The sequence below is a fragment of the Aotus nancymaae genome, unplaced genomic scaffold (assembly GCF_030222135.1).
Source record: "Aotus nancymaae isolate 86718 unplaced genomic scaffold, 86718_ANA_hifiasm-v0.15.2.pri h1tg000029l, whole genome shotgun sequence".
Lineage (NCBI taxonomy): Eukaryota > Metazoa > Chordata > Mammalia > Primates > Aotidae > Aotus > Aotus nancymaae.
Window position 1 is genome coordinate 25,860,623 of NW_026988442.1, and position 20,994 is coordinate 25,881,616.

The 20,994-nt window shown below is 39.7% G+C and overlaps 1 protein-coding gene across 8 annotated transcripts; it reads right to left on the reverse strand.

Moving 5' to 3' along the window:
• Positions 1-323: 323 nt before the first annotated feature.
• Positions 324-20,638, reverse strand: LOC105727483 (zinc finger protein 334). 8 transcript variants are annotated; one of them, XR_010344551.1, is made up of 5 exons: positions 19,161-20,365; positions 11,951-12,077; positions 11,550-11,642; positions 6,676-10,440; positions 324-5,370 (listed from the first exon to the last, which is right to left on the reverse strand). XR_010344551.1 is itself a non-coding variant. In XM_012467350.3 (5 exons), exons 2-5 carry the CDS (start codon positions 19,173-19,175, stop codon positions 8,621-8,623), a joined length of 2,055 nt encoding a protein of 684 aa, XP_012322773.2. In that variant the 5' UTR covers positions 19,176-19,219; positions 20,476-20,638; the 3' UTR covers positions 324-8,620. The 8 variants fall into 8 exon arrangements, 6 of the variants coding, with proteins under 6 accessions (XP_012322773.2, XP_012322777.2, XP_021524787.2 ...); XR_002478261.2 differs by having other exon boundaries at positions 324-967; positions 5,245-10,440; XM_012467350.3 differs by adding an exon at positions 20,476-20,638 and having other exon boundaries at positions 324-10,440; positions 19,161-19,219.
• Between the last annotated feature and the right edge of the window lie 356 nt (positions 20,639-20,994).

Genomic DNA, 20,994 nt, shown 5'->3' on the forward strand with positions numbered 1-20,994 from the left:
ACTTCGAATGTAACCACTGTGGCGAAACTTTTAACAGACCTTCGAAGGTTATTCAACATCAGAGCGTGCACAGTGGACTGAAGCCATACAAATGTGATGTATGTCAAAAGGCCTTCAGGTTTCTCTCATCCCTCTCTATACATCAGAGGTTTCATGTTGGCCAGAGACTAAACCTGACTCAGCATAAAAAAACTCTTACTCAAAGGAAGCCCTTTTCCTGTAACTTTTGTGGAAAAACCTTTCGCTATTTCTCAGAAAAAACTCAGCATCTATTAATTCATACTAGAAAGAAATATTACACATGTAATTATTGCAAAAAGGAATTCAATCCATACTCCAAATTTATTCTACATCAAAGAACTCATACAGGAGAGAAACCCCACAAATGTGATGTTTGTGAGAAATCTTTTAAAAGCATCTCAAATCTTAATAAACATCAGAAAACTCATACTGGAGAGAAGCCCTTTTCATGTAATGAATGTAAAAAAGCCTTTGCCCAGTGCACAGATCTTGCTCGCCACCAACAAATCCATATTGGAAAGAAATCTTTTATTTGTAGTAATTGTAAAAAGACCTTTGTCCGGATGTCAGATCTAACACAACATCAAAGAATTCATACAGGAGAGAGACCTTACCAATGTACGACATGTGAAAAAACCTTTAAATATCGGCCAAACTTGACTAAACATCAGAAAACTCATTCTACAGAGAGGCCCTTTACATGTAATGAATGTGGAAAGACCTTTCATCTTAACTGGGAACTTAATCATCATAGAATAATTCATACTGGAGAGAAACGCTATGAATGTGGTGAATGTGGAAAGCGTTTTAACAATAATTCAAATCTTAATAAACACAAGAAAATCCACACAGGAGAGAAACACTTTGTATGTAATCAATGTGGAAAAGCTTTTAGCTTAAACTCAAGGCTTTCTCGACATCAGATGACTCACAATAAAAAGAAACCCTAAAAAAAGAGAGATGAAGAAAGATATGACTTACTTTAGAGATGACTTACTGTTTGCTAAACTCAAGAGATAAATGTAGAAAGACTTTTAGTCGAAGCCTAATTCTTCTGCACAGATTCATGTTCTATGGAATATCTTGGAAATATAAATATGTAAATGTTGAAGAAATAGAGAGGCAATCAGAAATGTACTTTATTGCATTAACTTGAGTCTTTGGCTGGGCATGGTGGCTCACGCCTGTAAGCACAGCACTGGGAGGCCAAGGTAGGTGGATCATGAGGTCAGGAGTTTGAGACTAGCTTGGCCAACATGGTGAAACCCCATCTCTACTAAAGATACAAAAAAAAAAAAAATTAGCCAGGTATGGTGGCACACACCTGTAATTCCAGCTACTCAGGAGACCAAGGCAGGAGAATTGCTTGAATACAAGAGGCGGAGATTGCAGTGAGCTGAGATCACACCATTGCACTCCAGCCTGGGCTCAGGGTGAGACTCCAAAAAGAAAAGTTAAGTGTGTTCAACTAAATCTGAAATTGGATAAGGCAGTTCCTGTGGTGAGCAGTGATAAGCTAAGAGGCAGCTAGAAGAATGCAGTGAAAAGAACATTCATTTTGTTGTTTGTTTATAATTTTCTTTCACTGGATTAACAAATAGAAGTAGCTATCTAAAGATGCAAACTTTTGTAGGTTAGACGATGCAACCCTAATCTAAGCATAAGTAAGGAAAACAAAAGCCATCTTTTCTGAATGAATTAGAAGTTTTGGAGAACTTTGCTAGTAGACAGTGAAAAGTAAAAAGCTGATTATGACTCTGAACTAAAGGGTAAAGAGTTAGGAGGGCTGACATGAGAAATCCAAAGGTCTTGGGTCTGTGGATAAGATGGTTTCTGCTGCCTTGCCTAAATGGCCGGGGATGGTGGCTCATGCCTGTAATCCCTGCACTTTGGGAGGCTGAGGTGGGTGGATCACTTGAGGTCAGGAGTTTGAGACCAGACTGGCCAACATGGTAAACCCTGTCTCTACTGAAAATACATGGTGGCGTGTGCCTGTACTCCCAGCTACTCGGGAGGCTGAGACAGGAGACTTGCTTGAACTCAGGAGGCGGAGGTTGCAGTGAGCTGAGATCATGCCACTACACTTCGGCCTGGGCAACAGAGCCAGACTCCGTCTCAAAAAAAAAAAAAAAAAATGGATATAACTGAGACACCCAGCTTCCCTGAATAGTTTGCACCATTCTTTTATGTTTCTAAAGAATCAAGAAGAAATAGAGAGACTGCAACAATTCTAGGCCTTAGTTTCAGAATATGGAGAACTCTACTGGGAGTATTATGTTACCTGAAATTGATTTCTTGTTGTATATCTTCAATGCTAAGCTTTCTAGTATATGCTAATACTAGCATGTAATATTGAATATATTTGAGCCTTGTATCAGAAGTCGAATTACACTTTCCTGAATTTGTTCTAACAAACATCGGTGGTAATTTGCCTGTGTTTGGCCAAGTGGGATGGGCATAGTTAGGGTTGGCCTCAACGTAGACACTATTCAGTTTCTTCATTTTCTCATGTTTCTTTGCTTACTCAGACATGACAGGAGCTGCCGCAGAGCTCAACTGTTGTATAATCCCCAGGTGTGCCTCCTTTTCATCTGCCTCATGACTTGTGTGTTGAGGCATCAGTATATTTATATCTCTTAGAAAATGTGTATGTGTGTGTATATATAGAGCTCACTTTTTACAAATAACAGACACATTAGTTTTATAGATCTCAAATTACATATAAGCCAAAAATGCAACTGAAATAAGTTAACTGAGTGCAAAGAAAATATTGTTGTAATAAAAATTAAATATTTTTATGAATATTATAAAAATGGGAATGGCTATTGGGATAAAGATAAAAATTATGCACAGAACCTGTCATCCCTAATTTTGGTCCTTAAAATCCTGGGTTAAAGTTAAACAGGAAACATTTTACATGTTTCAAATATACAAAGACTTTTCAACACGGCTCCTATCAGGGTCAAACTGCTAACTCTAAAGTCTATAGTGAGAAGAGAAAAGTTTTCTAGGATACAGCAGAACGACTTGTTCTGAGAAGCCTAGTGTCCCAAATTCACCATCACCAAACTCTATTTATTGACATCTAACACTTTCTTCTTTGTATCTCTGCCATACTTCTTAGGGGCTATCACTAATTTCTAAGCCCAACATCTCCAGTTGTGTGAAAAAGGTAAAAGAATAGCCATCATGTAAATGTTAGGGTAGTCAAAACATCCTCATTGGAAAGTTTCAGCAGAAAGTTTTCTATTTTCGTTGGGGTTTTAATTAAAATCATAACAGTTCTATTGTTTAAGCAAAAATAACAGATGAAGTGAGAGGTTAAATACTTCAATTTAGGTGTAAACTGTCATCTGCACATTAATGTAAATGATTCATCTTTTGCTTTTAATAATTAAATCCTTATATGGTTTTCATTCTCACATATTTGAGGTGATATAAACATAACAGTTTGTGGGTTTAATGGAATCCCTCCCTAAGATATGTTGAAGTTTTAACTGCTGGTGCTCATGAATTCGACCCTATTTAAAAATAGGATCATTTTGAAGATGTAATCAAGATTAAATCATACTAGATTAGGGTGGGTCCTAAGCTCAATCACTGTCTTCATAAGAGGACAAACAAGACAACTGGCTGTTGAATGAATGCTTTAACCCTTTTAAAAATTAAATTATCTCTTAAGATAGCTTCCACAGAATGCAAAATTGGAGTCAGCACAGAATATGATCCATGTACCTCATATAAACAATGTTAGGTATCTGCATTAAATCACTGGCTGTCTCTAATCCCCATTTTTTTTTTCCTAAAACATATCTAGTCTGGATAACTTTTAAATTATCATGGGGTACAAGAGTATTCCCTCCACTGTCAGGGAACCAACACGAGGAACCTGCCACTAAGTAAGTCTGTTTCCACTTTGCATTCTGGGACTGAGGAAATAACCACAGGATGGGCCTGTGGTCCCACTGGCAGAAGCAAACCCTAGTGGAGTTGGATTCAGGCCAAGACTCTATCTTCTGACCTTCATAAGTCTCCACTCTGATTATGGGCCACTGCAGTGTTGGAAACTATGAGAATTCATATAATTAGAGCCAATATCCAAGTCCCCATGGAGGTCTGGGTATTTCCTTCTCCCTCATGCATGGCCATGGTGGTCAAGGTGACCACAGAGACCCCTGGGAGGGCCTGGAAAAAGATTTGCACAATGCCTCTATGGCTACATTGCGGGAACTTTCTTAAAAGGTCTTTCTGGGCCAGGCGCGGTGGCTCAAGCCTGTAATCCCAGCACTTTGGGAGGCCGAGGTGGGTGGATCACGAGGTCAAGAGATCGAGACCATCCTGGTCAACATGGTGAAACTCCGTCTCTATTAAAAAAATACAAAAAATTGGCTGGGCATAGTGGCGCGTGCCTATAATCCCAGCTACTCAGGAGGCTGAGGCAGGAGAATTGCCTGAACCCAGGAGGCGGAGGTTACGGTGAGCCGAGATCGTGCCATTGCACTCCAGCCTGGGTAATAAGAGTGAAACTCCGTCTCAAAAAAAAAAATGGTCTTTCTGAAGCCACTTCGGGTCTAGAAATTGGCTTGTCTCAAAGTTGAGTAAGGTGCTATGAATTCCCAATATAATTCCTTAGGTCATATTTCTGTCCAGGAGACCCAGAAATTGTTCACTTCTATATCAAGCTGCTCCTTCGAAGGAGGCCCATCTAATTTCATTCTAGGGTCTCCATGATGCACTAGCTGTCACTGGCAGGCCAACACCTGATTACCACTCTTTCCTAAGGCATGTTACAACAGTGTCTGCTTCGTCTCCAGAAGTGAGGTGCTGCTGCATGGTTTACCAAGCCCCAGAATCTCATTTCCATTTTGAGGATCTGTTTCATGGGACCACTTCTGGTACCAGTTACAGAATTAGTCCCATTAAGAAATGGCTCATTTGAAAGGAATGAAAGAAAATTGAATGAAGAGATGCTACAAAAGTGTGAGAAGGGTTGCAGGAAACCAAAAAGGGATCCCTAGCCCTGAAGGGAAAGCTGGAGTGTGGTGGCTTTGTAATGTGTCACTTTGGCTCTGCTGATTCTATGTTCCCTAGAATTCCCTATATGTTTCCAGTGAGGGTGGGTCACAGAGGACATCTTGGCGTGAGATCTGGAGGGTGGTGGCAAAGGAACAATCATTTTGTTTTTATGCTTAGAAAGGCTTCTGGCCCCAACACATTTCTTACCTGTTGGTTCTTGGCGTGGCTCAGTAGACAAGCCTGTGGCTGCTCTTCTTTCTCCAGGATCTTCTCCATCTCTTCCAGCTCCTGGGATATGTGTGTGCTTAGCAACACGACAAATGGCACCAACCTCTGTAGGACACCCACATCATTTAGGTAGAAGACAGTAAAAACTACCACAGCTTTCTGTGTGGGTTCCAGCTTGTCTTTGTACTCTCTCACTTAGTGTTCACTTTCCCTGCTTGCTTGGCCTGCAGACTTCAAGTGGCAGCATCAGCCATGAGGACAGTCACATAACAGGCTTCCTATAGTACCCTGGAGTCAAGTTTTGATAACAAATCTATCTACAGAACATACATATGGCTCTGCTGCTCTGATTGAACTCTAAATGATACAGGAAGGAAATGACTTTTGGGATCTGGGAATAGCTGTAGCTGCAGAAGAGGGCCACAAATAGGGTCTCAACCAGACACTTGATGGCAAGAGACCTCAGTTGATGCAGTTCATAGAGGTCTGCCTCAAGCATGTAGAGTCAGGTAGAGAGTGGTTCTGGAGGAACAGAGTATCCAGAAGCATCAGGCTTCTGAAGTATAACACTTGCTGTAGATATGATAGAGTAATGTGTTTTAGCATATGCAAAGAAAGTTAGCTTTCTAACCAGTCAGACTGATCTTCAAACATACATAAAGTCCATAGGCAAACTGTGAACATATAATAATTCAGAGACTGTTATATCCATCTTAAAGAATAAGCTATCATTTTAAATTATATTCCAGGTGAACAGGGAGAGAAGAAAGAAGAAGAGTACCAACTAATTTCATTATTGACTAACAGTAAGACACTAATATAGTATCTTTCCCTTAGTCCCTGCAAATAACAGGGATATTAAGGCATTATATAAAGGTATCAGTACATTAGTAACTGACAGAACAAAAATACAAATGCTCCACAATACTATGTAGTGAATGACAAATAGGAAGATAAAATAATCTGGCAGAACTGAAACTAAATGTGTCATATCCATAATACCAACCTATGAAATTATCTCCCATTCTCTCTCATATAATCTTATTCCACATTTCATTACAAAATAGAAACAATTATAAAAAATAAATTAACAAACTTCCACCACATCAACCCATATGTGTGAGTGAGCTGGCATGGCATGACCATTGCCTATTCTCTTAAAAAGGCTACCTTTCCCCCTTACACACAGGTTCCAACCCATCTCACCTATGCAGAACATCACTCCAACATGTCCCCCTCTCTAAGGAACATTTCCCATCAGTCTATAAACATGTATTTATCGCTATCTCTAGAAAGAAGCCTCCATTGACTACACTTTACTCTCAAGTTACTATGCCATTTCTCTTGCCTTAAGTACAACTTCTTGAAAGGGATGTTTGCATTAATTGTTTCCAGTGCATCTCCTCTCACCTTTCTTGAAACGACTCCATTCTTACGGTGGCCGCCTGTGGTAGCTAGCCTCTGATATGGCTCCAGAGGTCTCTACCTCCTGGTATTCATGCTTCTGTGTGATTCCCTTCCACATCACATCATGGTTGGTCTGTGCGACCAATTAAGCACAGTGAAAGTGACAGCTGTAATTTCTTTATGTCTTGAAATTTGGTGTCTTGTGCTCTTCATTTTTATTCTGCTTGAGGTTCATTAAACTTCTTGGACTTGTGAATTTACATTTTCCTAAGATTTGAAAAAAATTGTTCCGACATTAAAGGATAAGTTTAGACAAATTTGGCACACAAATTAGGTATTTTTGTTTTCCTTTACTACATTAGTTTTAAAGTGAAAGGTAACTTAATTCACAATAGCACAATAGCAACCAAATCTTTGAAGTGATGAATACCTTTCACAGGAAAAGAGCCAGATCAGTATACACACATACATATGTATATACTTATATATATTAACACATGCATATGTGTGTACACACACATTTATCCATCCTGCTGAAGGACATAAGAACTGAATAAATGGATATATCAATCATGTTCATATTGGGTTCATCATTTTACCTCCATTTAAACAATAACAAAACAAATAGCAGACAGGGGTCACGATGAAATTTTTATTACTGATCAAATTGAGTTGGAGGATGCAACTCAGTGTGACCTTTCAGCTAATGGGTCAGTTAGCTGAATGACAGAATGAGACCAATTTACCAATCACAGGGAATACCTGTGACAAGAAATTGTACTTGCAGGACAGCCCACAATGAAGAAGGAATTCAGCTGAGCAAACCCAGGTACCCATCACTCTTACCAATTAGATAAGCCCCCTTCATTTTCCCTGGGGCAGAATGCATAATGTGGCAGAGAGGCTAGGAATGGGTAGAGGGAAAACCCCACTCATGGAAACCAGGACTTGAAAGGTAAACATTTCCCAATAACCCCATATGAGTGGCAATCCTATCTCATCACATATATCCATACAATGTAATCCTAATTGGCTTCACAGGGGCGTTTTGTTCTCAGAATTTGATTAGTGACTTCTAAAGAACACCTCTAATGAAGATATTTAGGAAATCCAAGAGATCTTTGAAAACATACTAATTGACAAAAACCACTGGTAGATGGGGTTGAGTGGATATTAGAGCACACTAAAACCAGAGAAACGAACACTTTTTGGATTCCGCCATCATCAGAATTCTTTTCGTTGTTCAAGAATGCTGACTTTTGCATATTTTTCCTACTGCAATTGCTGTTTTCTTGACTTGGCTGAAAGCTTCAGTATCACAAACTAGCTATCCTGTGCCTCTCTTCCATTAGAAAGGTCTTAGGAACAGCTTTCATTGGCTCAGCTTTACCAAATGCTCATCTGTGGTATAATTACCATGGGTGCATGAAGTACCATGGTTAGTTCTCCTGAGTTGTCACCTTTGCAGATAAAGCTATATAGTATGCTAGTCTGCTACTAGAAGACTATGGAGTTAGCAGACAATAAAAAAGCTGCCTAATCTGAAAACACACCATAAATTGAGAAACCGTGAATTACTCAACTATCACAGGAACAATGGTATTGATTTGAAATGAAGGTCAGATCCTCACACCTCATAACATATACTAACAAGTAACACTGTGTGGAGGAACCAAGTAACAATTTAACTTAAATAATGTTTGTTTCATTATTTTGAAAGGGAGGGACATTTGGCATAACCTTTGAATTGCTGTTGAATATTTTCATAATTCACAATGAATACATTTATTAAACTATTTCTTTCCTGCATGATTTCTGATGGTATAGTGAGGACTGAATAGTGACAGAAAACTTTTCCATATTCATTACATTCATAAGATTTTGCTCCTCTACATATATTCATAGTTTAGCATTGTGTAAGTTATTTGATTTGTTGCTTTGTTGGAACTTATTCCTTGTGTGTCTTCTGATGTAAAAGAAAGTTTGATTTGTGGCGAAATGTTTTCTCACATTTGTTACATTCATAAGGTTTCTCTCCTGTGTGTATTTTCTGATGTTCAGTGAGAGTCCACAGTCGACGGTAGGTTTTTCCACATTGATTACATTCATATGGTTTCTCTCCTGTGTGAATTCTTCTATGGACTCTGAAGGTTGACTTATGGCAGAAGGATTTCCCACATTCATCACATTCATATGGTTTCTCCCCAGTGTGAGTTCGCTGATGTTCAACAAAGGAGAACTTCTGACAGAAAGTTTTCCCACATTCATTACACTCATAGGGTCTCTCTCCTGTGTGTGTTCTCTGATGGTGAGTGAGGGCTGACTTCCTGCAGTAGGTTTTCCCACATTCATTGCATTCATATGGTCTCTCCCATATAGTTCTCTGATGTACAATGAGGTGTGAGTTTTTACTGATGGCATGCCCATGTTCACTACACTTATAAAGATTCTCCTTTGTGTTCATTCTCTTATACTGACTGCAGTTTGACTTCACAATGGATATTCTACCACATTTATTAAACACACCAGGATTTTCTCCTGTGTGTGTTCTCTGATGTATAGTGAGTGTTGACTTATGGCAGAAAAATTTCCCACATTCATTACATTCATAAGACTTCTTTCCTCTATGAGTTATCTGATGTGCAATGAGGGCTGATTTTGTACATAAAAATTTTCTGCATTGACTGCATTCATAGGGCTTCTCTCCTGTATGACTTCTTCGATGCACATTGAGAGCAGATTGACAAAAGAAGGTTTTCTCACATTCGTGACATTCATAGGGTTTTTCCCCCGTGTGAATTCTCTGATGTGCAGTAAGGGCCGACTGACAGAAGAAGGTTTTCCCACATTCCTTACATTCATTTGGCTTCTCTCCTCTGTGAGTTCTTTGATGTACGATAAGATAAGATTTCTTGCTGAAGGCATTTCCACATTCCTTGCATTCATAAGGCTTCTCCCCTGTGTGTGACCTGAAATGTTCAGCCAGGGCTGACTTCCGAAAGAAGGTCTTTCCACATTCATTACACTCATAGGATTTCTCCCCTCTATGAATTTTCTGGTGTACAATGAGGGCAGATTTGTCCATGAAAGTTTTCCCACATTCACTGCATTCATAGGGTCTCTCTCCAGTATGAATTCTTTGGTGTCGAGTAAGGCTTGTCTTCACACGAAAAGTTTTCCTACAATCACTACAAACATAGGGTTTCTCCCCTGTATGAATTCTCTGATGTACAATGAGGGTAGATCTCCTAGAAAAGGTTTTCCTACATTCATTACATTCATTTGGTTTCTTTTCAGTCCGTTTCTCCTTCTGTGTAATGAGAATTGCCCTCTTGAAGAAAGTTTTCTCACATTTATTGTAGTTAAAAGGTTGTTTCAAAATCTGAATGTTCTGATGCAGAATAAGATTTTCATTTTGATTGCTGGCTTTCCTCATTGGAATATATCTGTATTTTCTCATTCCCAAATGACTTTGCTCATGCTTATTATGGAATAATGGCTTCCCAAATCCACTGTACTCATCAGGAATCTTTCTGCTTTGTTTGCTTTTCTTTGCAACAATTACTTCTGAATTCGTTTTCAAATTGTTTCCTCCTGGATTACATTTATAGGGCATTTTTCTTGAAGGAACAGTATTCATGCCCAGATTAAATGTTGTCCCAAATACATTCTCTCTTTCTGTAATCAGTGTTTTGTTGCTGAAGAATACAGTTGGTCTCAAATGCTTGTCTTGGATTTCCCTGTTCTTCTCTAAGGTATGATCAACTTCTAGAAAAAGAAAGACAATTAACAATAATTGGTGAGTCTTTATATATTTTCTATGCAATGAGCATTCCTTAGAAATGCATTGTTTTACAGGTTAGACTTTAGGCCCAGCCTACCAAGATTAAACAAATTTCAAGTGCAAATATCTCCTACTTGGTTGATTTGAAGAAAAGCAAAAAATACAAAGAAAGCAAATCCATCCATACAAGCCAATATTTAAGAGGAGGAAAGGAAGAAGAAACTAGCAAAGAATACAAGTACTTTTGACACTTTACAAATACTACTAAACATTGAGTGGAAAAAGTAAATAGTCACACAGAATAGTACACAAAGCTGGAATTATGCTGATGGAGTATTAAATAAAACACACAAGACTCAAGTAAGCACTTAGAGAAAGACTGATACAGTGAGATCAGGCAAAACAGATGTCAGAAAGATGGTCTGTTATCTAAACACACAAGAAGAAAGGTAAACCTTAAATTTTTGCAGTAACATGAAACTCTCAAATTTGTACAATGCAAAGGGGAATGGAAAGTAAGATTGTGGACTGAGCAGAGCTGGGACTAGAGGAAGGCAAGCAGGATACCAAGGATACCTGTACAATCCTGATAATTGAGTGTCTTCTTAAATTTTGCATGCCAGGCACTTTGTTTGCCTCACCCTACTCTGGATCCTGGTGAAGCTCATAATGGAAAGGGGAACCATGTTATTTCTCAGTTAAGTGATAGAGAGAAAAATGGAAGGCAACTAAAAAGATCATGACAGATCTCTGAATGTCTGAAATATAAACTAAATCTATGACAGTGGTGGATGGGGCAAGGGAGGCAACAGAGAATATTATAGAAATAAAGTTTAAGGTGTGGTAAAAGAGGAACGTGAGTTCTGGGGATAGGTAACTTAGTGGCAAAATCTTTATAAATTTCAATTAGTTATTGGGGAGAACATTTCAGATGTTTACAGCAAGACAGTTAATCAACCTCAATCACTTCCAAAGGTCTGGGGTCAAAAAAAGAAATTTATGAAAAGTATTACAAAGATGCCAACTATTGTCACTGACCACCACGGAATACTCATTTCCATTGGTTCCACCTGCTCAGTTATCATTTACTTACCTGGGTAGCTCTGATTTGAGAATTCCTCCACTATCCATGGTTCTTCTCCTTGCTCCAATTTGAAAATCACATCTGGTTTGCTAACATGATATCCTGTTAATGGGAAATTACAGAACTTGGACCAAGATCTTTGGACATCAGGGACTCTGAAGAATGAAGAAAGTACAGCTTCAGAAGCTGTGCAATGAAGATGCCCAGCAATAGCTCAGTAAAGCTAGAACATTTTGGCAAAGAGTGAGGGACGGGCAGTGAACACATACACATACTTCTACTCTTTAGAGTTTAATCATCTTGCTCCCCTGATGCTCAAGGCTAAATAATTAAATTCTAGAAATCAACATACTTTTGTAACACAGAAGAAATGTATGCTCTTGGGAGTTGTACAGGGAAACTGTCCTTACCCACAGAGACCAAGTTGCTGTAGTTCTCCAGCATCACATCCCTGTACAGGAGCCTCTGAGCAGGGTCCAGTTGCTGCCATTCCTCTTGGGTGAAGTTCACAGTTAGGTCCTGGAATGAAACTGATCTCTGAAAGTAAAAGTTTGATCTCGAGTGATCAGAATTGAGTGATACCAAATGTATGGTAACATCAAATATAAGCAGACCACTGCCATGGCTAATGGAGTGCTATAAAGAGATGGGCAGAAAATTAAAAATCTGTCACTATGTTCATTTTAAAATAAAATTCAAAAATGTACTGAGCTTATACCATGCCTTGAGCTATTCCAATTGCCTGGATCACTAATCACATAAAATACTAAAGCTGCTTTCAAGGAGCATACATTCTGACAGGGTGACAAAAGTAGGAATGTACATCTTTAAAGAGCAATGCTGGACATACACACAAGATAAAGGGTGATCCCAAAAGAAGAAAGTTTGCTCCGTTTTTTGTTATCCCTTCTTTGAGGGGATAACATTTTTAGTCCTGAAATATAAATAGTTATGTTTTATAGGATTGTAGGTAGCCATTAAGAATATACACAGACAGAAAACACACACGAGGACTTTGGGAATTACAAATTTCTCCATATGAAAGGATAGTAAGGAGTGGGATAGAGCCCAGAGAATAAAGGAACTCTTTTCTCTAATTAGTAGTCTTGAAATCTAGATAGTACAGCACATCATAAAACATTCTTGCACAACTAATATACATTTACTTAGAAATTGTAGTATATTTCTAAGTTACTTCAAGCTATACATTAATATCAATAAAGCTTAAATATTTTTTGATTCTTTTGGCTGAAATACCAATAAGAATAGAAGTCCAGTGGATTGCTGGGGTGCTCCCTATCCTCCACTTTGCAGATCACTGTTGTGAATAATGGAAATCCATAAAAAGGTATTTGTAAGCAAGGACTGAAGATTTGTGACCAAATATGTATTTTTAAACAATGCCCTAGAGTATAGGGGTTGGCAAACTACAACCCGTGGGCAAAATCTAGGCTACTGGGAGCCAAATATGGTCATGTTAATTTGCTTACACATGCTCTGTGACTGCTTTCATGCCTCAACAGCTGGGCTGAGTAAATCCAACAGAGTTCATGTGGCCAGCAAAGTCAAAAATATTGACCTTGTCCTCTAAAGAAAACATCTGCTGTCCCCTACTCTAGAAAAATGGAAACTGGCTTAAAGGTCAAATTAGAGGGGAAGAAAACTAAGACACCACTGCAGGACATGACCACAGGTAGTTCCTGGGAAATGGGAAGGAGAGAATCAGTCCTACTTAATGAGAGGCAAGGGGAGTTGACCTCTAGTTGATGTGCAGTAGATGTAATGTGCAGATTATTCCGTATCATCAGCTGGGCTGATGCTAGTAGTATATATGGAGGATAGGAAAACAAAACAAAACAGAACAGAGCATAGGAAATGAAAGCACTGATCTCTACCATGCTGTGCTTGAAGTGTCTGTTGAGTAAAGAAGTAGAAATGTCTAGCTGGTAGTTGGATATATGGTTCTGGAGCTCAGAGGAGAGACAACACAGTGATCAGAAGCAATATTTGAAAGCATAAATAATGAGGAAGGTCTCCATGAACTGACATGAAATGAAAAAAGCAAAGTATTAAAGAATATCTATAATATTCTACCTTTTATGTAAGAAAGGAGATGTAAGAAACCACACGTCAGGGTGTGGTGGCTCACACCTGTAATCCCAGCACTTTGAGAGGTCGAGGTGTGCGGAGGGCTGGAGCTCAGAAGTTTGAGACCAGTCTGGGCAACATGACAAAACCTCTTCTCGACAAAAAAAATTAGCTGGGCACAGTGGCGTGTGCTGCTCGGGAGGCTGCGGTAAGAGGATCATTCAAGCCTGGGAGGCAGAGACTGTAGCAGGCTGAGACTGTGCCACTGCACTCCAGCAGCCTGGGTGACAGTGCAAGACCTCATCTCAAACAAAAACAAAAACAAAAAAACCTCACCATATATAATCACAATGTGTACAAAAAAGTTATGGAAAGGATACACCAGAAACTCATGAAACTGGTTGCCTTCAGGGGAGAGGTGGAGTCAGATGGAAAGAATGGAAGGATGGGAACAGGGTAGAAGAGATCAGAAGGACTGGCACTTCTCTAAAATATCTTTCTGTACAGTTTTGATTTTTAGAACTACAGAAGGCCAGGTGTGGTCCCTCATGCCTGTAACCACAGCACTTTGGAAGGCTGAGGTGGGAGGATTGCTTAAACTCAGGAGTTCAAGACCAGCCTAGGCAACATAGTGAGACCCCATCACTCAATTTTTTTTTTTTTTTTTTTTTTTTTGTGCCACGAGTAGTGGCACATGTCTGCAGTCCCAACTACTTGGGAAGCTAAGGCAGGAGAATTGATTGAGTTGAGGAGGGTAAGGCTTTAGTGAGCTATGATTGTACCACTGCACTCAAGCCTGGGTGACAGAGCAAAACTCAGTCTCAAAAATTAAGTAAGTTAAATAAGTAAGTAAAAAGGAAAGAAAGAAAAGAAAGAGTAAAGGAAAAGAAAGGAGAAATGAAAGAAAAGGAGGGAGGAAAGAAAAGGAAAAGGAAAACAAGAGAAAGGGAAAGGGAAGAGGAAGGGGAAAGAAAGAAAAGAATAGGATGAACCCTGCAAAATAACTAACCAGCAAAGTATCAAGGTTCTAAGTGAAAAAGGACCATCGTGGGTTGCAAGAGGCTAAGGAGACAAGACATTTAATGCAACTTGGGTTCCTAGGTTGGATCCTTGAAGTGAAAAAGGATATTCATGGAAAATAATTAGCAGAATTTGAGTAAGATTAGGTAATAGTACTGTATTCATGTTAATTTCCTGGTTTTAATCACTATAATATAGTTTTGAAAGGTCAGGGAAGTGAGGTGAAGGAGACACAGGTACTTTATGTATGATTTTTCTCATTTTTTATATTTCAAAATAAAGCAGTAAAAAATAGTAGTGCTGCCTCCACCTCTGCAGACTCCTGGGCTTTGGCCTGCTGTATGTCTCACCTCACTCACATGACTGTCCTAGGTCACCCCAGTCTTTCTTTTCTTCGATCTGCTATACATCTTTCTACTGACACACTTTATTAGGTAATTTAGTGAGGCCTTTCCCGCTACCATCACTTAAGTGTCTCTTACACATAAACTAGAAATAGTTACATTATCCATTTTATTTCCTCCATGAATTACTTCCTCCAAAGGACCTACAAGCTCGATAAAGAGTATCTTATAATTACATGCACAACAATAGACACATAAGGTCTTAATGACTAGAAAGAATGACTGGCAAAAATATTAGAAACCAAAAACCAGGGACAAAGAGTGCCAGAGAATTGGAGAGCCCTGACTAGAAAGTTCTGTACTCACTAAGGCAGACCCAGTACACTTCATAGCAGAAGGTGCAAAGTAAGAACAGTGAATGTGTTCACTTTGTGAGAAACTGAAAGGTGCTTATGACAGAAGAAAAAGAAGCTCAATTCTCCTGGTGACTCAGGTCCACTCTGCAAGCAACGCTGTAAGTAGAACGATGATCCATTCAGAGCAGAGGAGAGTTCACAGATTCATACAAAACAAGATTACCCACAAAAAAGAAATGATGAGCACTACTATGAGCAGGCATATGGCTACTGAGGACATGTGCCTACATCTTTAAAGGCTAATAGTCTTTACTTGTAAGGTAGACAGATAATGACCAGACCCTGCATGTAATGCAGAGATGAAGACAGCCACCATTGCTCTGTAAGCACACAGTCTGTGGACACAGAAGATGGGAGCAGGAATGGGTCCTATGATGAGATGGCTCCTGGCTATGGTCACAATGTAGACAGAAAAGGGGTAGAAAGTCAAGGAGCAAACAGTGGAAACACGGTTCAAAGCAGGAGTGTAAAATTTGGGGTATGTTCAGGAAACTAAATGCAGACCACCATCACTCTTCAGAGGGGCTGAGTGTGAGAGGTCCCTTCCACTGGGGGCATTTGGCACATCTGTGGAGACATTTTTGGCCGTCAAGGTTCTGTGGGATGCTGTTGGCATTTGGTGGAGGGAGAGAGAAGGAGGGATGGTAGAGACACTGCAACATGCAGGACCTTCTCCTACAGGAAAGAAATGCCCCAAATCCTGTATAACTTTCTAATCTCAAATATTCATAAAAATGAAAAATCTGTTTAAAATCATCTAAGCCTAGAACCTTACTCCATTTGGCACTGGAACACATAGTATTTTTATAAATATTTTATCCATATTAAATTTTCTTCAGTGTAATAGTGGATACATCAAGGGCAGTTTGTATTTGATTTGAACTAGAACTTTAGCGATTTTCACTCCTGAGAAATATCTCTAATGGCAATGCTATGTACGGTATTCAAATCATGACACATCACTCCTGTATCAATATAAACTTGTAATTATCATATTCATAGTGATTTAAGCTAAAAGAAGTCTGTATAAGCATCAAACTACTTTTATGACTTTTACTATAGTTTTATCTGGACATGTCTATATTAAGATACATATTATTTTTAATTACTGTATTTATTTCTCCTCTATATTCGAGTTCTATTGATTTTTTAAAAATTACACCAGCAAGTTATATTATTTAGGATCTCCAAAACAGGATGGCTATTTTGGAGATCCTATTATGTTATTTAGGATAGCCATCCTATTTTGGAGATCCTAAATAATATAACCTACTTGTGTAATTTTCAAAAGGGAAGATGGCTTTTAGTTGGGACTTCTAGAAAACAGAGCCTAAGGCAAGGACTCAGGCTGTATCATTTCATCTGGGAATTCCAAGCCAGAACAGCGAGGGTAAGGGAAGTAAGGAAGGGAGGAAAGCAAGGATGTAAACAATGAGATACAAGAGGCATTAGCATGCTGCCCACCACTTCACTACAAGCCCCAAAGAGGGGCAAGTTTCCTTAGAAGGAGCATGGCCTCAGCACATGGGACATCTCCAGGTGGACCACCAGGATGAACTGAACTCAGTGCACAGAAAAGAGAAAGGGTGGGGAATTCATCGGCCCACCTCCTTCTCATTTTCCATTTCCCTTCATTCAAGGTTCACCCACAATGAGTTAACTTGCCCACACTTCCAGGTTGCATCATTTGGCTCCACCATCTGGCCCCTCAGGAAGCTGGTATCACACCTTATGGTGTGTGGTTTCATCCAAGTCTAAAAGAGGAGGCAGCCTGGTGTGAGTGGGTGGCATTAACTAAGAGAGATAAAGGAGATGCCTGACTATGGAAGGTTTGCATCCCAATATAGCTTGTGAAAAAGTATGTTCTGTAAATGGATATGGGTCTGGCAGAGTTGAGAACCACCTCAGCACAGTTTGTATTGTTTGTGTAATATCTTTCTCCTTCACTAGCATGTGAGCTCCATGAGGACAAAGACAGTATCTCCTTCATTCAAGCTGAATGTAGACCATCTAGCGTAGTGTATGACACATAACTGTTTGATCAATATACAGTTGTTGAATGAAAGGTCCAGAGTGGTAGGAATTAAGAAGAGGCAGGAAACAGTCATGACAAAAACAGCCTTATGGGTCATACCAAGGATGCTGAACTTGTACTCTGTAAGTGGCATGAAACCTCTTAAGTCATTTCTGTATTAAGACATGATCACATTGGCATTTTGGGGGAATTGGTCAGTGTGAACAACAGCCTTGAGGTGGGGAAAGGAAGGGAGGAAGAGGCCGAGCAGACTACTGAGAAAGCTATTAATATTATGTCAACCCATGAACTGAGGCAGGAGAAGTAGGAATGGAAGTGAAAGGACAAATTCAAGAAAGGTTTATGAGACAACATTAGCAAGCTTGACAAACAGATATGGTAGGAAATGAGGAAAAGGAGAGACGAAGATGGACTTCCTTTTCTGGCTTGCCTCACTGGCCTGATGGAAGCAGCACTGATAGGGAATAAAGAAGAAGCACACTGAGCAAGTTGTAAACACTATTTCTATTTTGGATACGAGGACTCCAAGTGCCTTCCGGACATCCTTATAGAGATGTCCAGCAAGAATCTCAAGCTGAGGTTCTCAGGGGTACAAATATTTCAGAGCATAAAGAGTTACAAGTTAAAACCACAAAGGGCATGAAAAAAAATCAGAAAGAATAATGGGCTAACAATGAAATAGCAATGTTTATGAAACAAGAGAATTAGATTTTATAAAAGATATAAAAAAGATATGATTACAGGCTGAGTGTGGCAGCTCACAACTGTAATCACAGCACTCTGGGAGGCCAAGGTGGTAGGATCACTTGAGCCCAGGAGTTCGAGACCAGCCTGGGCAACATAGTGAGACTTTGTCTCAATTAAAAAAAAAAAAAAAAAAAAAAGACATGATTAGAGAGCTACAAAGAGCATCATGCGAGTGATACCACAGAAATTATCAAAGGTGCATATTAGGGAGGGGCAGTCATACCGTCAAATGCAACAAAGAGTTTGGTAAAGTATGAACCGGAAAAGACTCATTAGGTTTGAAAACATTTAGGTTACTGCTAAATTTTTCCAGAACAGATCCATCAGAGTGGCGGGGGCAGTCATAAGACTGTATCAAGTGGGTTGAAATGAGACAGGCACGTGAAGAAGTTTTACCTACAGAATATCACACTAAATTGTTCTCCCTAGAACTTGCTTTAAAAGGATGGCTGTAATAAATAGTTACAGGGCATCATTTGGGGAGCATTATTCCATTTATTGCAGGTTTTATTCACTTATTCTAGGTCTTATCACTGGATCATAGACATCAGAGAGAACCATCAGAATGCTGCCTGCTCAGATGACACTGAGTTGGTTCCCTGTAATTACTATGCTCTGCTTGGGTATAGAAGTCACAAGAAACAAACAGCATTTCTTTCCCAGCTGTTTTTTGGCAAAGCTGCCTCTACTTCACTTACTCAAAGATCATCTAAGAAAATTTTTAGATATAAATGATGGGAAAACCACACAAAATGCCAGTGTAAGGCCTACCTCATATTTTCTGGGCCTTTCTGGAACCATTTGAATAAGTCTATAGAAATATGTTTTCTGTATATCTATGTCCACTTATCCAGTATTGATCAGATATTCTTCTTTGATGCTGAAATACATTTCAATTTCATCTGCAAACTACTCTAAACCTCTTGAAATTCACTGTATAACGTGGGAAGTAAATCCCTGGGCAACTTACCTGAAATTTGTTCATTTTCGGGTTCTCTTGAGAAAGGGCCAAGAGCGTTAAAAGCAGAGCTGGGTAAGGAAGAATGGGGAATGGAATCATGAGCAATCTGGGTCACACAGCAGCTCTACAATTACTCACAAAGACAGCCACACACCCATTTAAAAACATGGCATTTTGACCATTCTGGTTCAGGAAGCAACAGCTTGAGGAAATGTTCACTTGTCCGTTTATAGTTCTAGAATGGTCACATAGAGCTTTTCTTACTGAGTGAATGTCAACAAATGTTTTCTACTTCATTACTGTCAATTTACGCCTCCTTTGAAAAAAAAACTGAAAACCTCTGAGTCCAATTAATAGGAGACTAGGTCAATGAAAGTTAGTATATACAAAGCCGGGAACACTATTTTAGCATTAAAACGGGTTATAGGATTAAAAGATCTATTGGAATAGGAAAATGATATTATATCATTTACCTATTTTCCTACTAATGTGTTTAGCCACTTGAGATGAGAGAATCCAGAAAGAATGAATGAAAGTGCTTTAAGATGTTTGTCTTTTTGACAGTTTGGTCTACCTTAGCTGTAGTTTCACAAGAGGGCCTTTTACTAAGAAACTTGTTGTGGTAGATAACTTAAATGTGGTAGATGACCTGGTACTCAAGAGACTAGAATTCAATTATTGGCTCTGTTACTAGCAGACTGCATTACTGAATATTTACTAAGTCGCAATTTTAAAATAAGTTAGTTTTTAGTCTTTTTTTTAAACCCCTATTGTGTGGCTCTGTAAGGGGTAAACTCAGTAAATCCCAGGGGAGGTGATGAACATGGTTTGTGCAGCTCAGAATAAACAAAGGGTGGAGATGGTAGGGAATGACATGATGTTTAGGAAGTAATGAAGAAATTATTTCCTTAGTTATAACCAGTAAGCCTTCTCTCCAACCAAGGACTCTCAGATAACTCCAGAGAAGTGTCTTTTCCTGTCAAATCTGGACCCCGCCCACTCCCTTCAATTGCAACTCACAACCTTCTTCTAAAAGTTGAATTGAAATTTGCTCAGCTGTAGTAATCAATGGCTGCAGCACTAAGTGCATCAGCAGTTCTGGAAAGAGGCTCTAGCTATTTGAATGTGCAAACGTTTCACCTTCACCAAGCACCTCCTTCAGGCAAATCAGGGCCCTAGAGAAAGCCCGCCCCGTGGCCTGCAGGTCAGGACCCCAATCCTGCCCTGGCTGCCTGGCCTCCCGAGCACAGGAAACCCTCCCTCCAGAGACGGGGAGAGCGCATCCACCCTCCGCAGACCTGAGGCCAGTTCCGCCCAGCCCCACCGTTCCTTCCGACGCCCGACTGCTCTCTCGGAGCTTGCTGCCAGTCCTTCCTATAGCTTGCAGGTGCACCTGCTTCGCTTCCAGTTCGCACCAAGTACAGGTGACGGTGGGAGCACGGATCCACAAACAGCAAGACTCTCACCCGGAAGAGCCTGACAAACTGGATGCGCGTCCCGGTAAAGAACAGGACGACACATGCGCAGAAAGGCCTCCAGGCCGCCTTTCCCGGGGCTCTCGCGAGACCCGCGCCAGCTTTCGGGACCACAGTCCCCAGAAGGCGTCGCGGCCACCGCCCTTCCCTGAGGGACCTTTGAAGAGCTTCTGCTTTAACTACAGGGCTTGGGTGACTACTGTGAATCATTAATATTGCTGGATGAATAGATAAATGCTGGCTTTTAATACGTGAAAGCTGAAGATAAATCAGAGTATCTCGAAAGAAAATGATCTATTAGCCGTAACCCCAATTCCCAGAGATACCCAAGTTTAAGTTTAGGTGCACATTCTTCTGACAGTTTTATA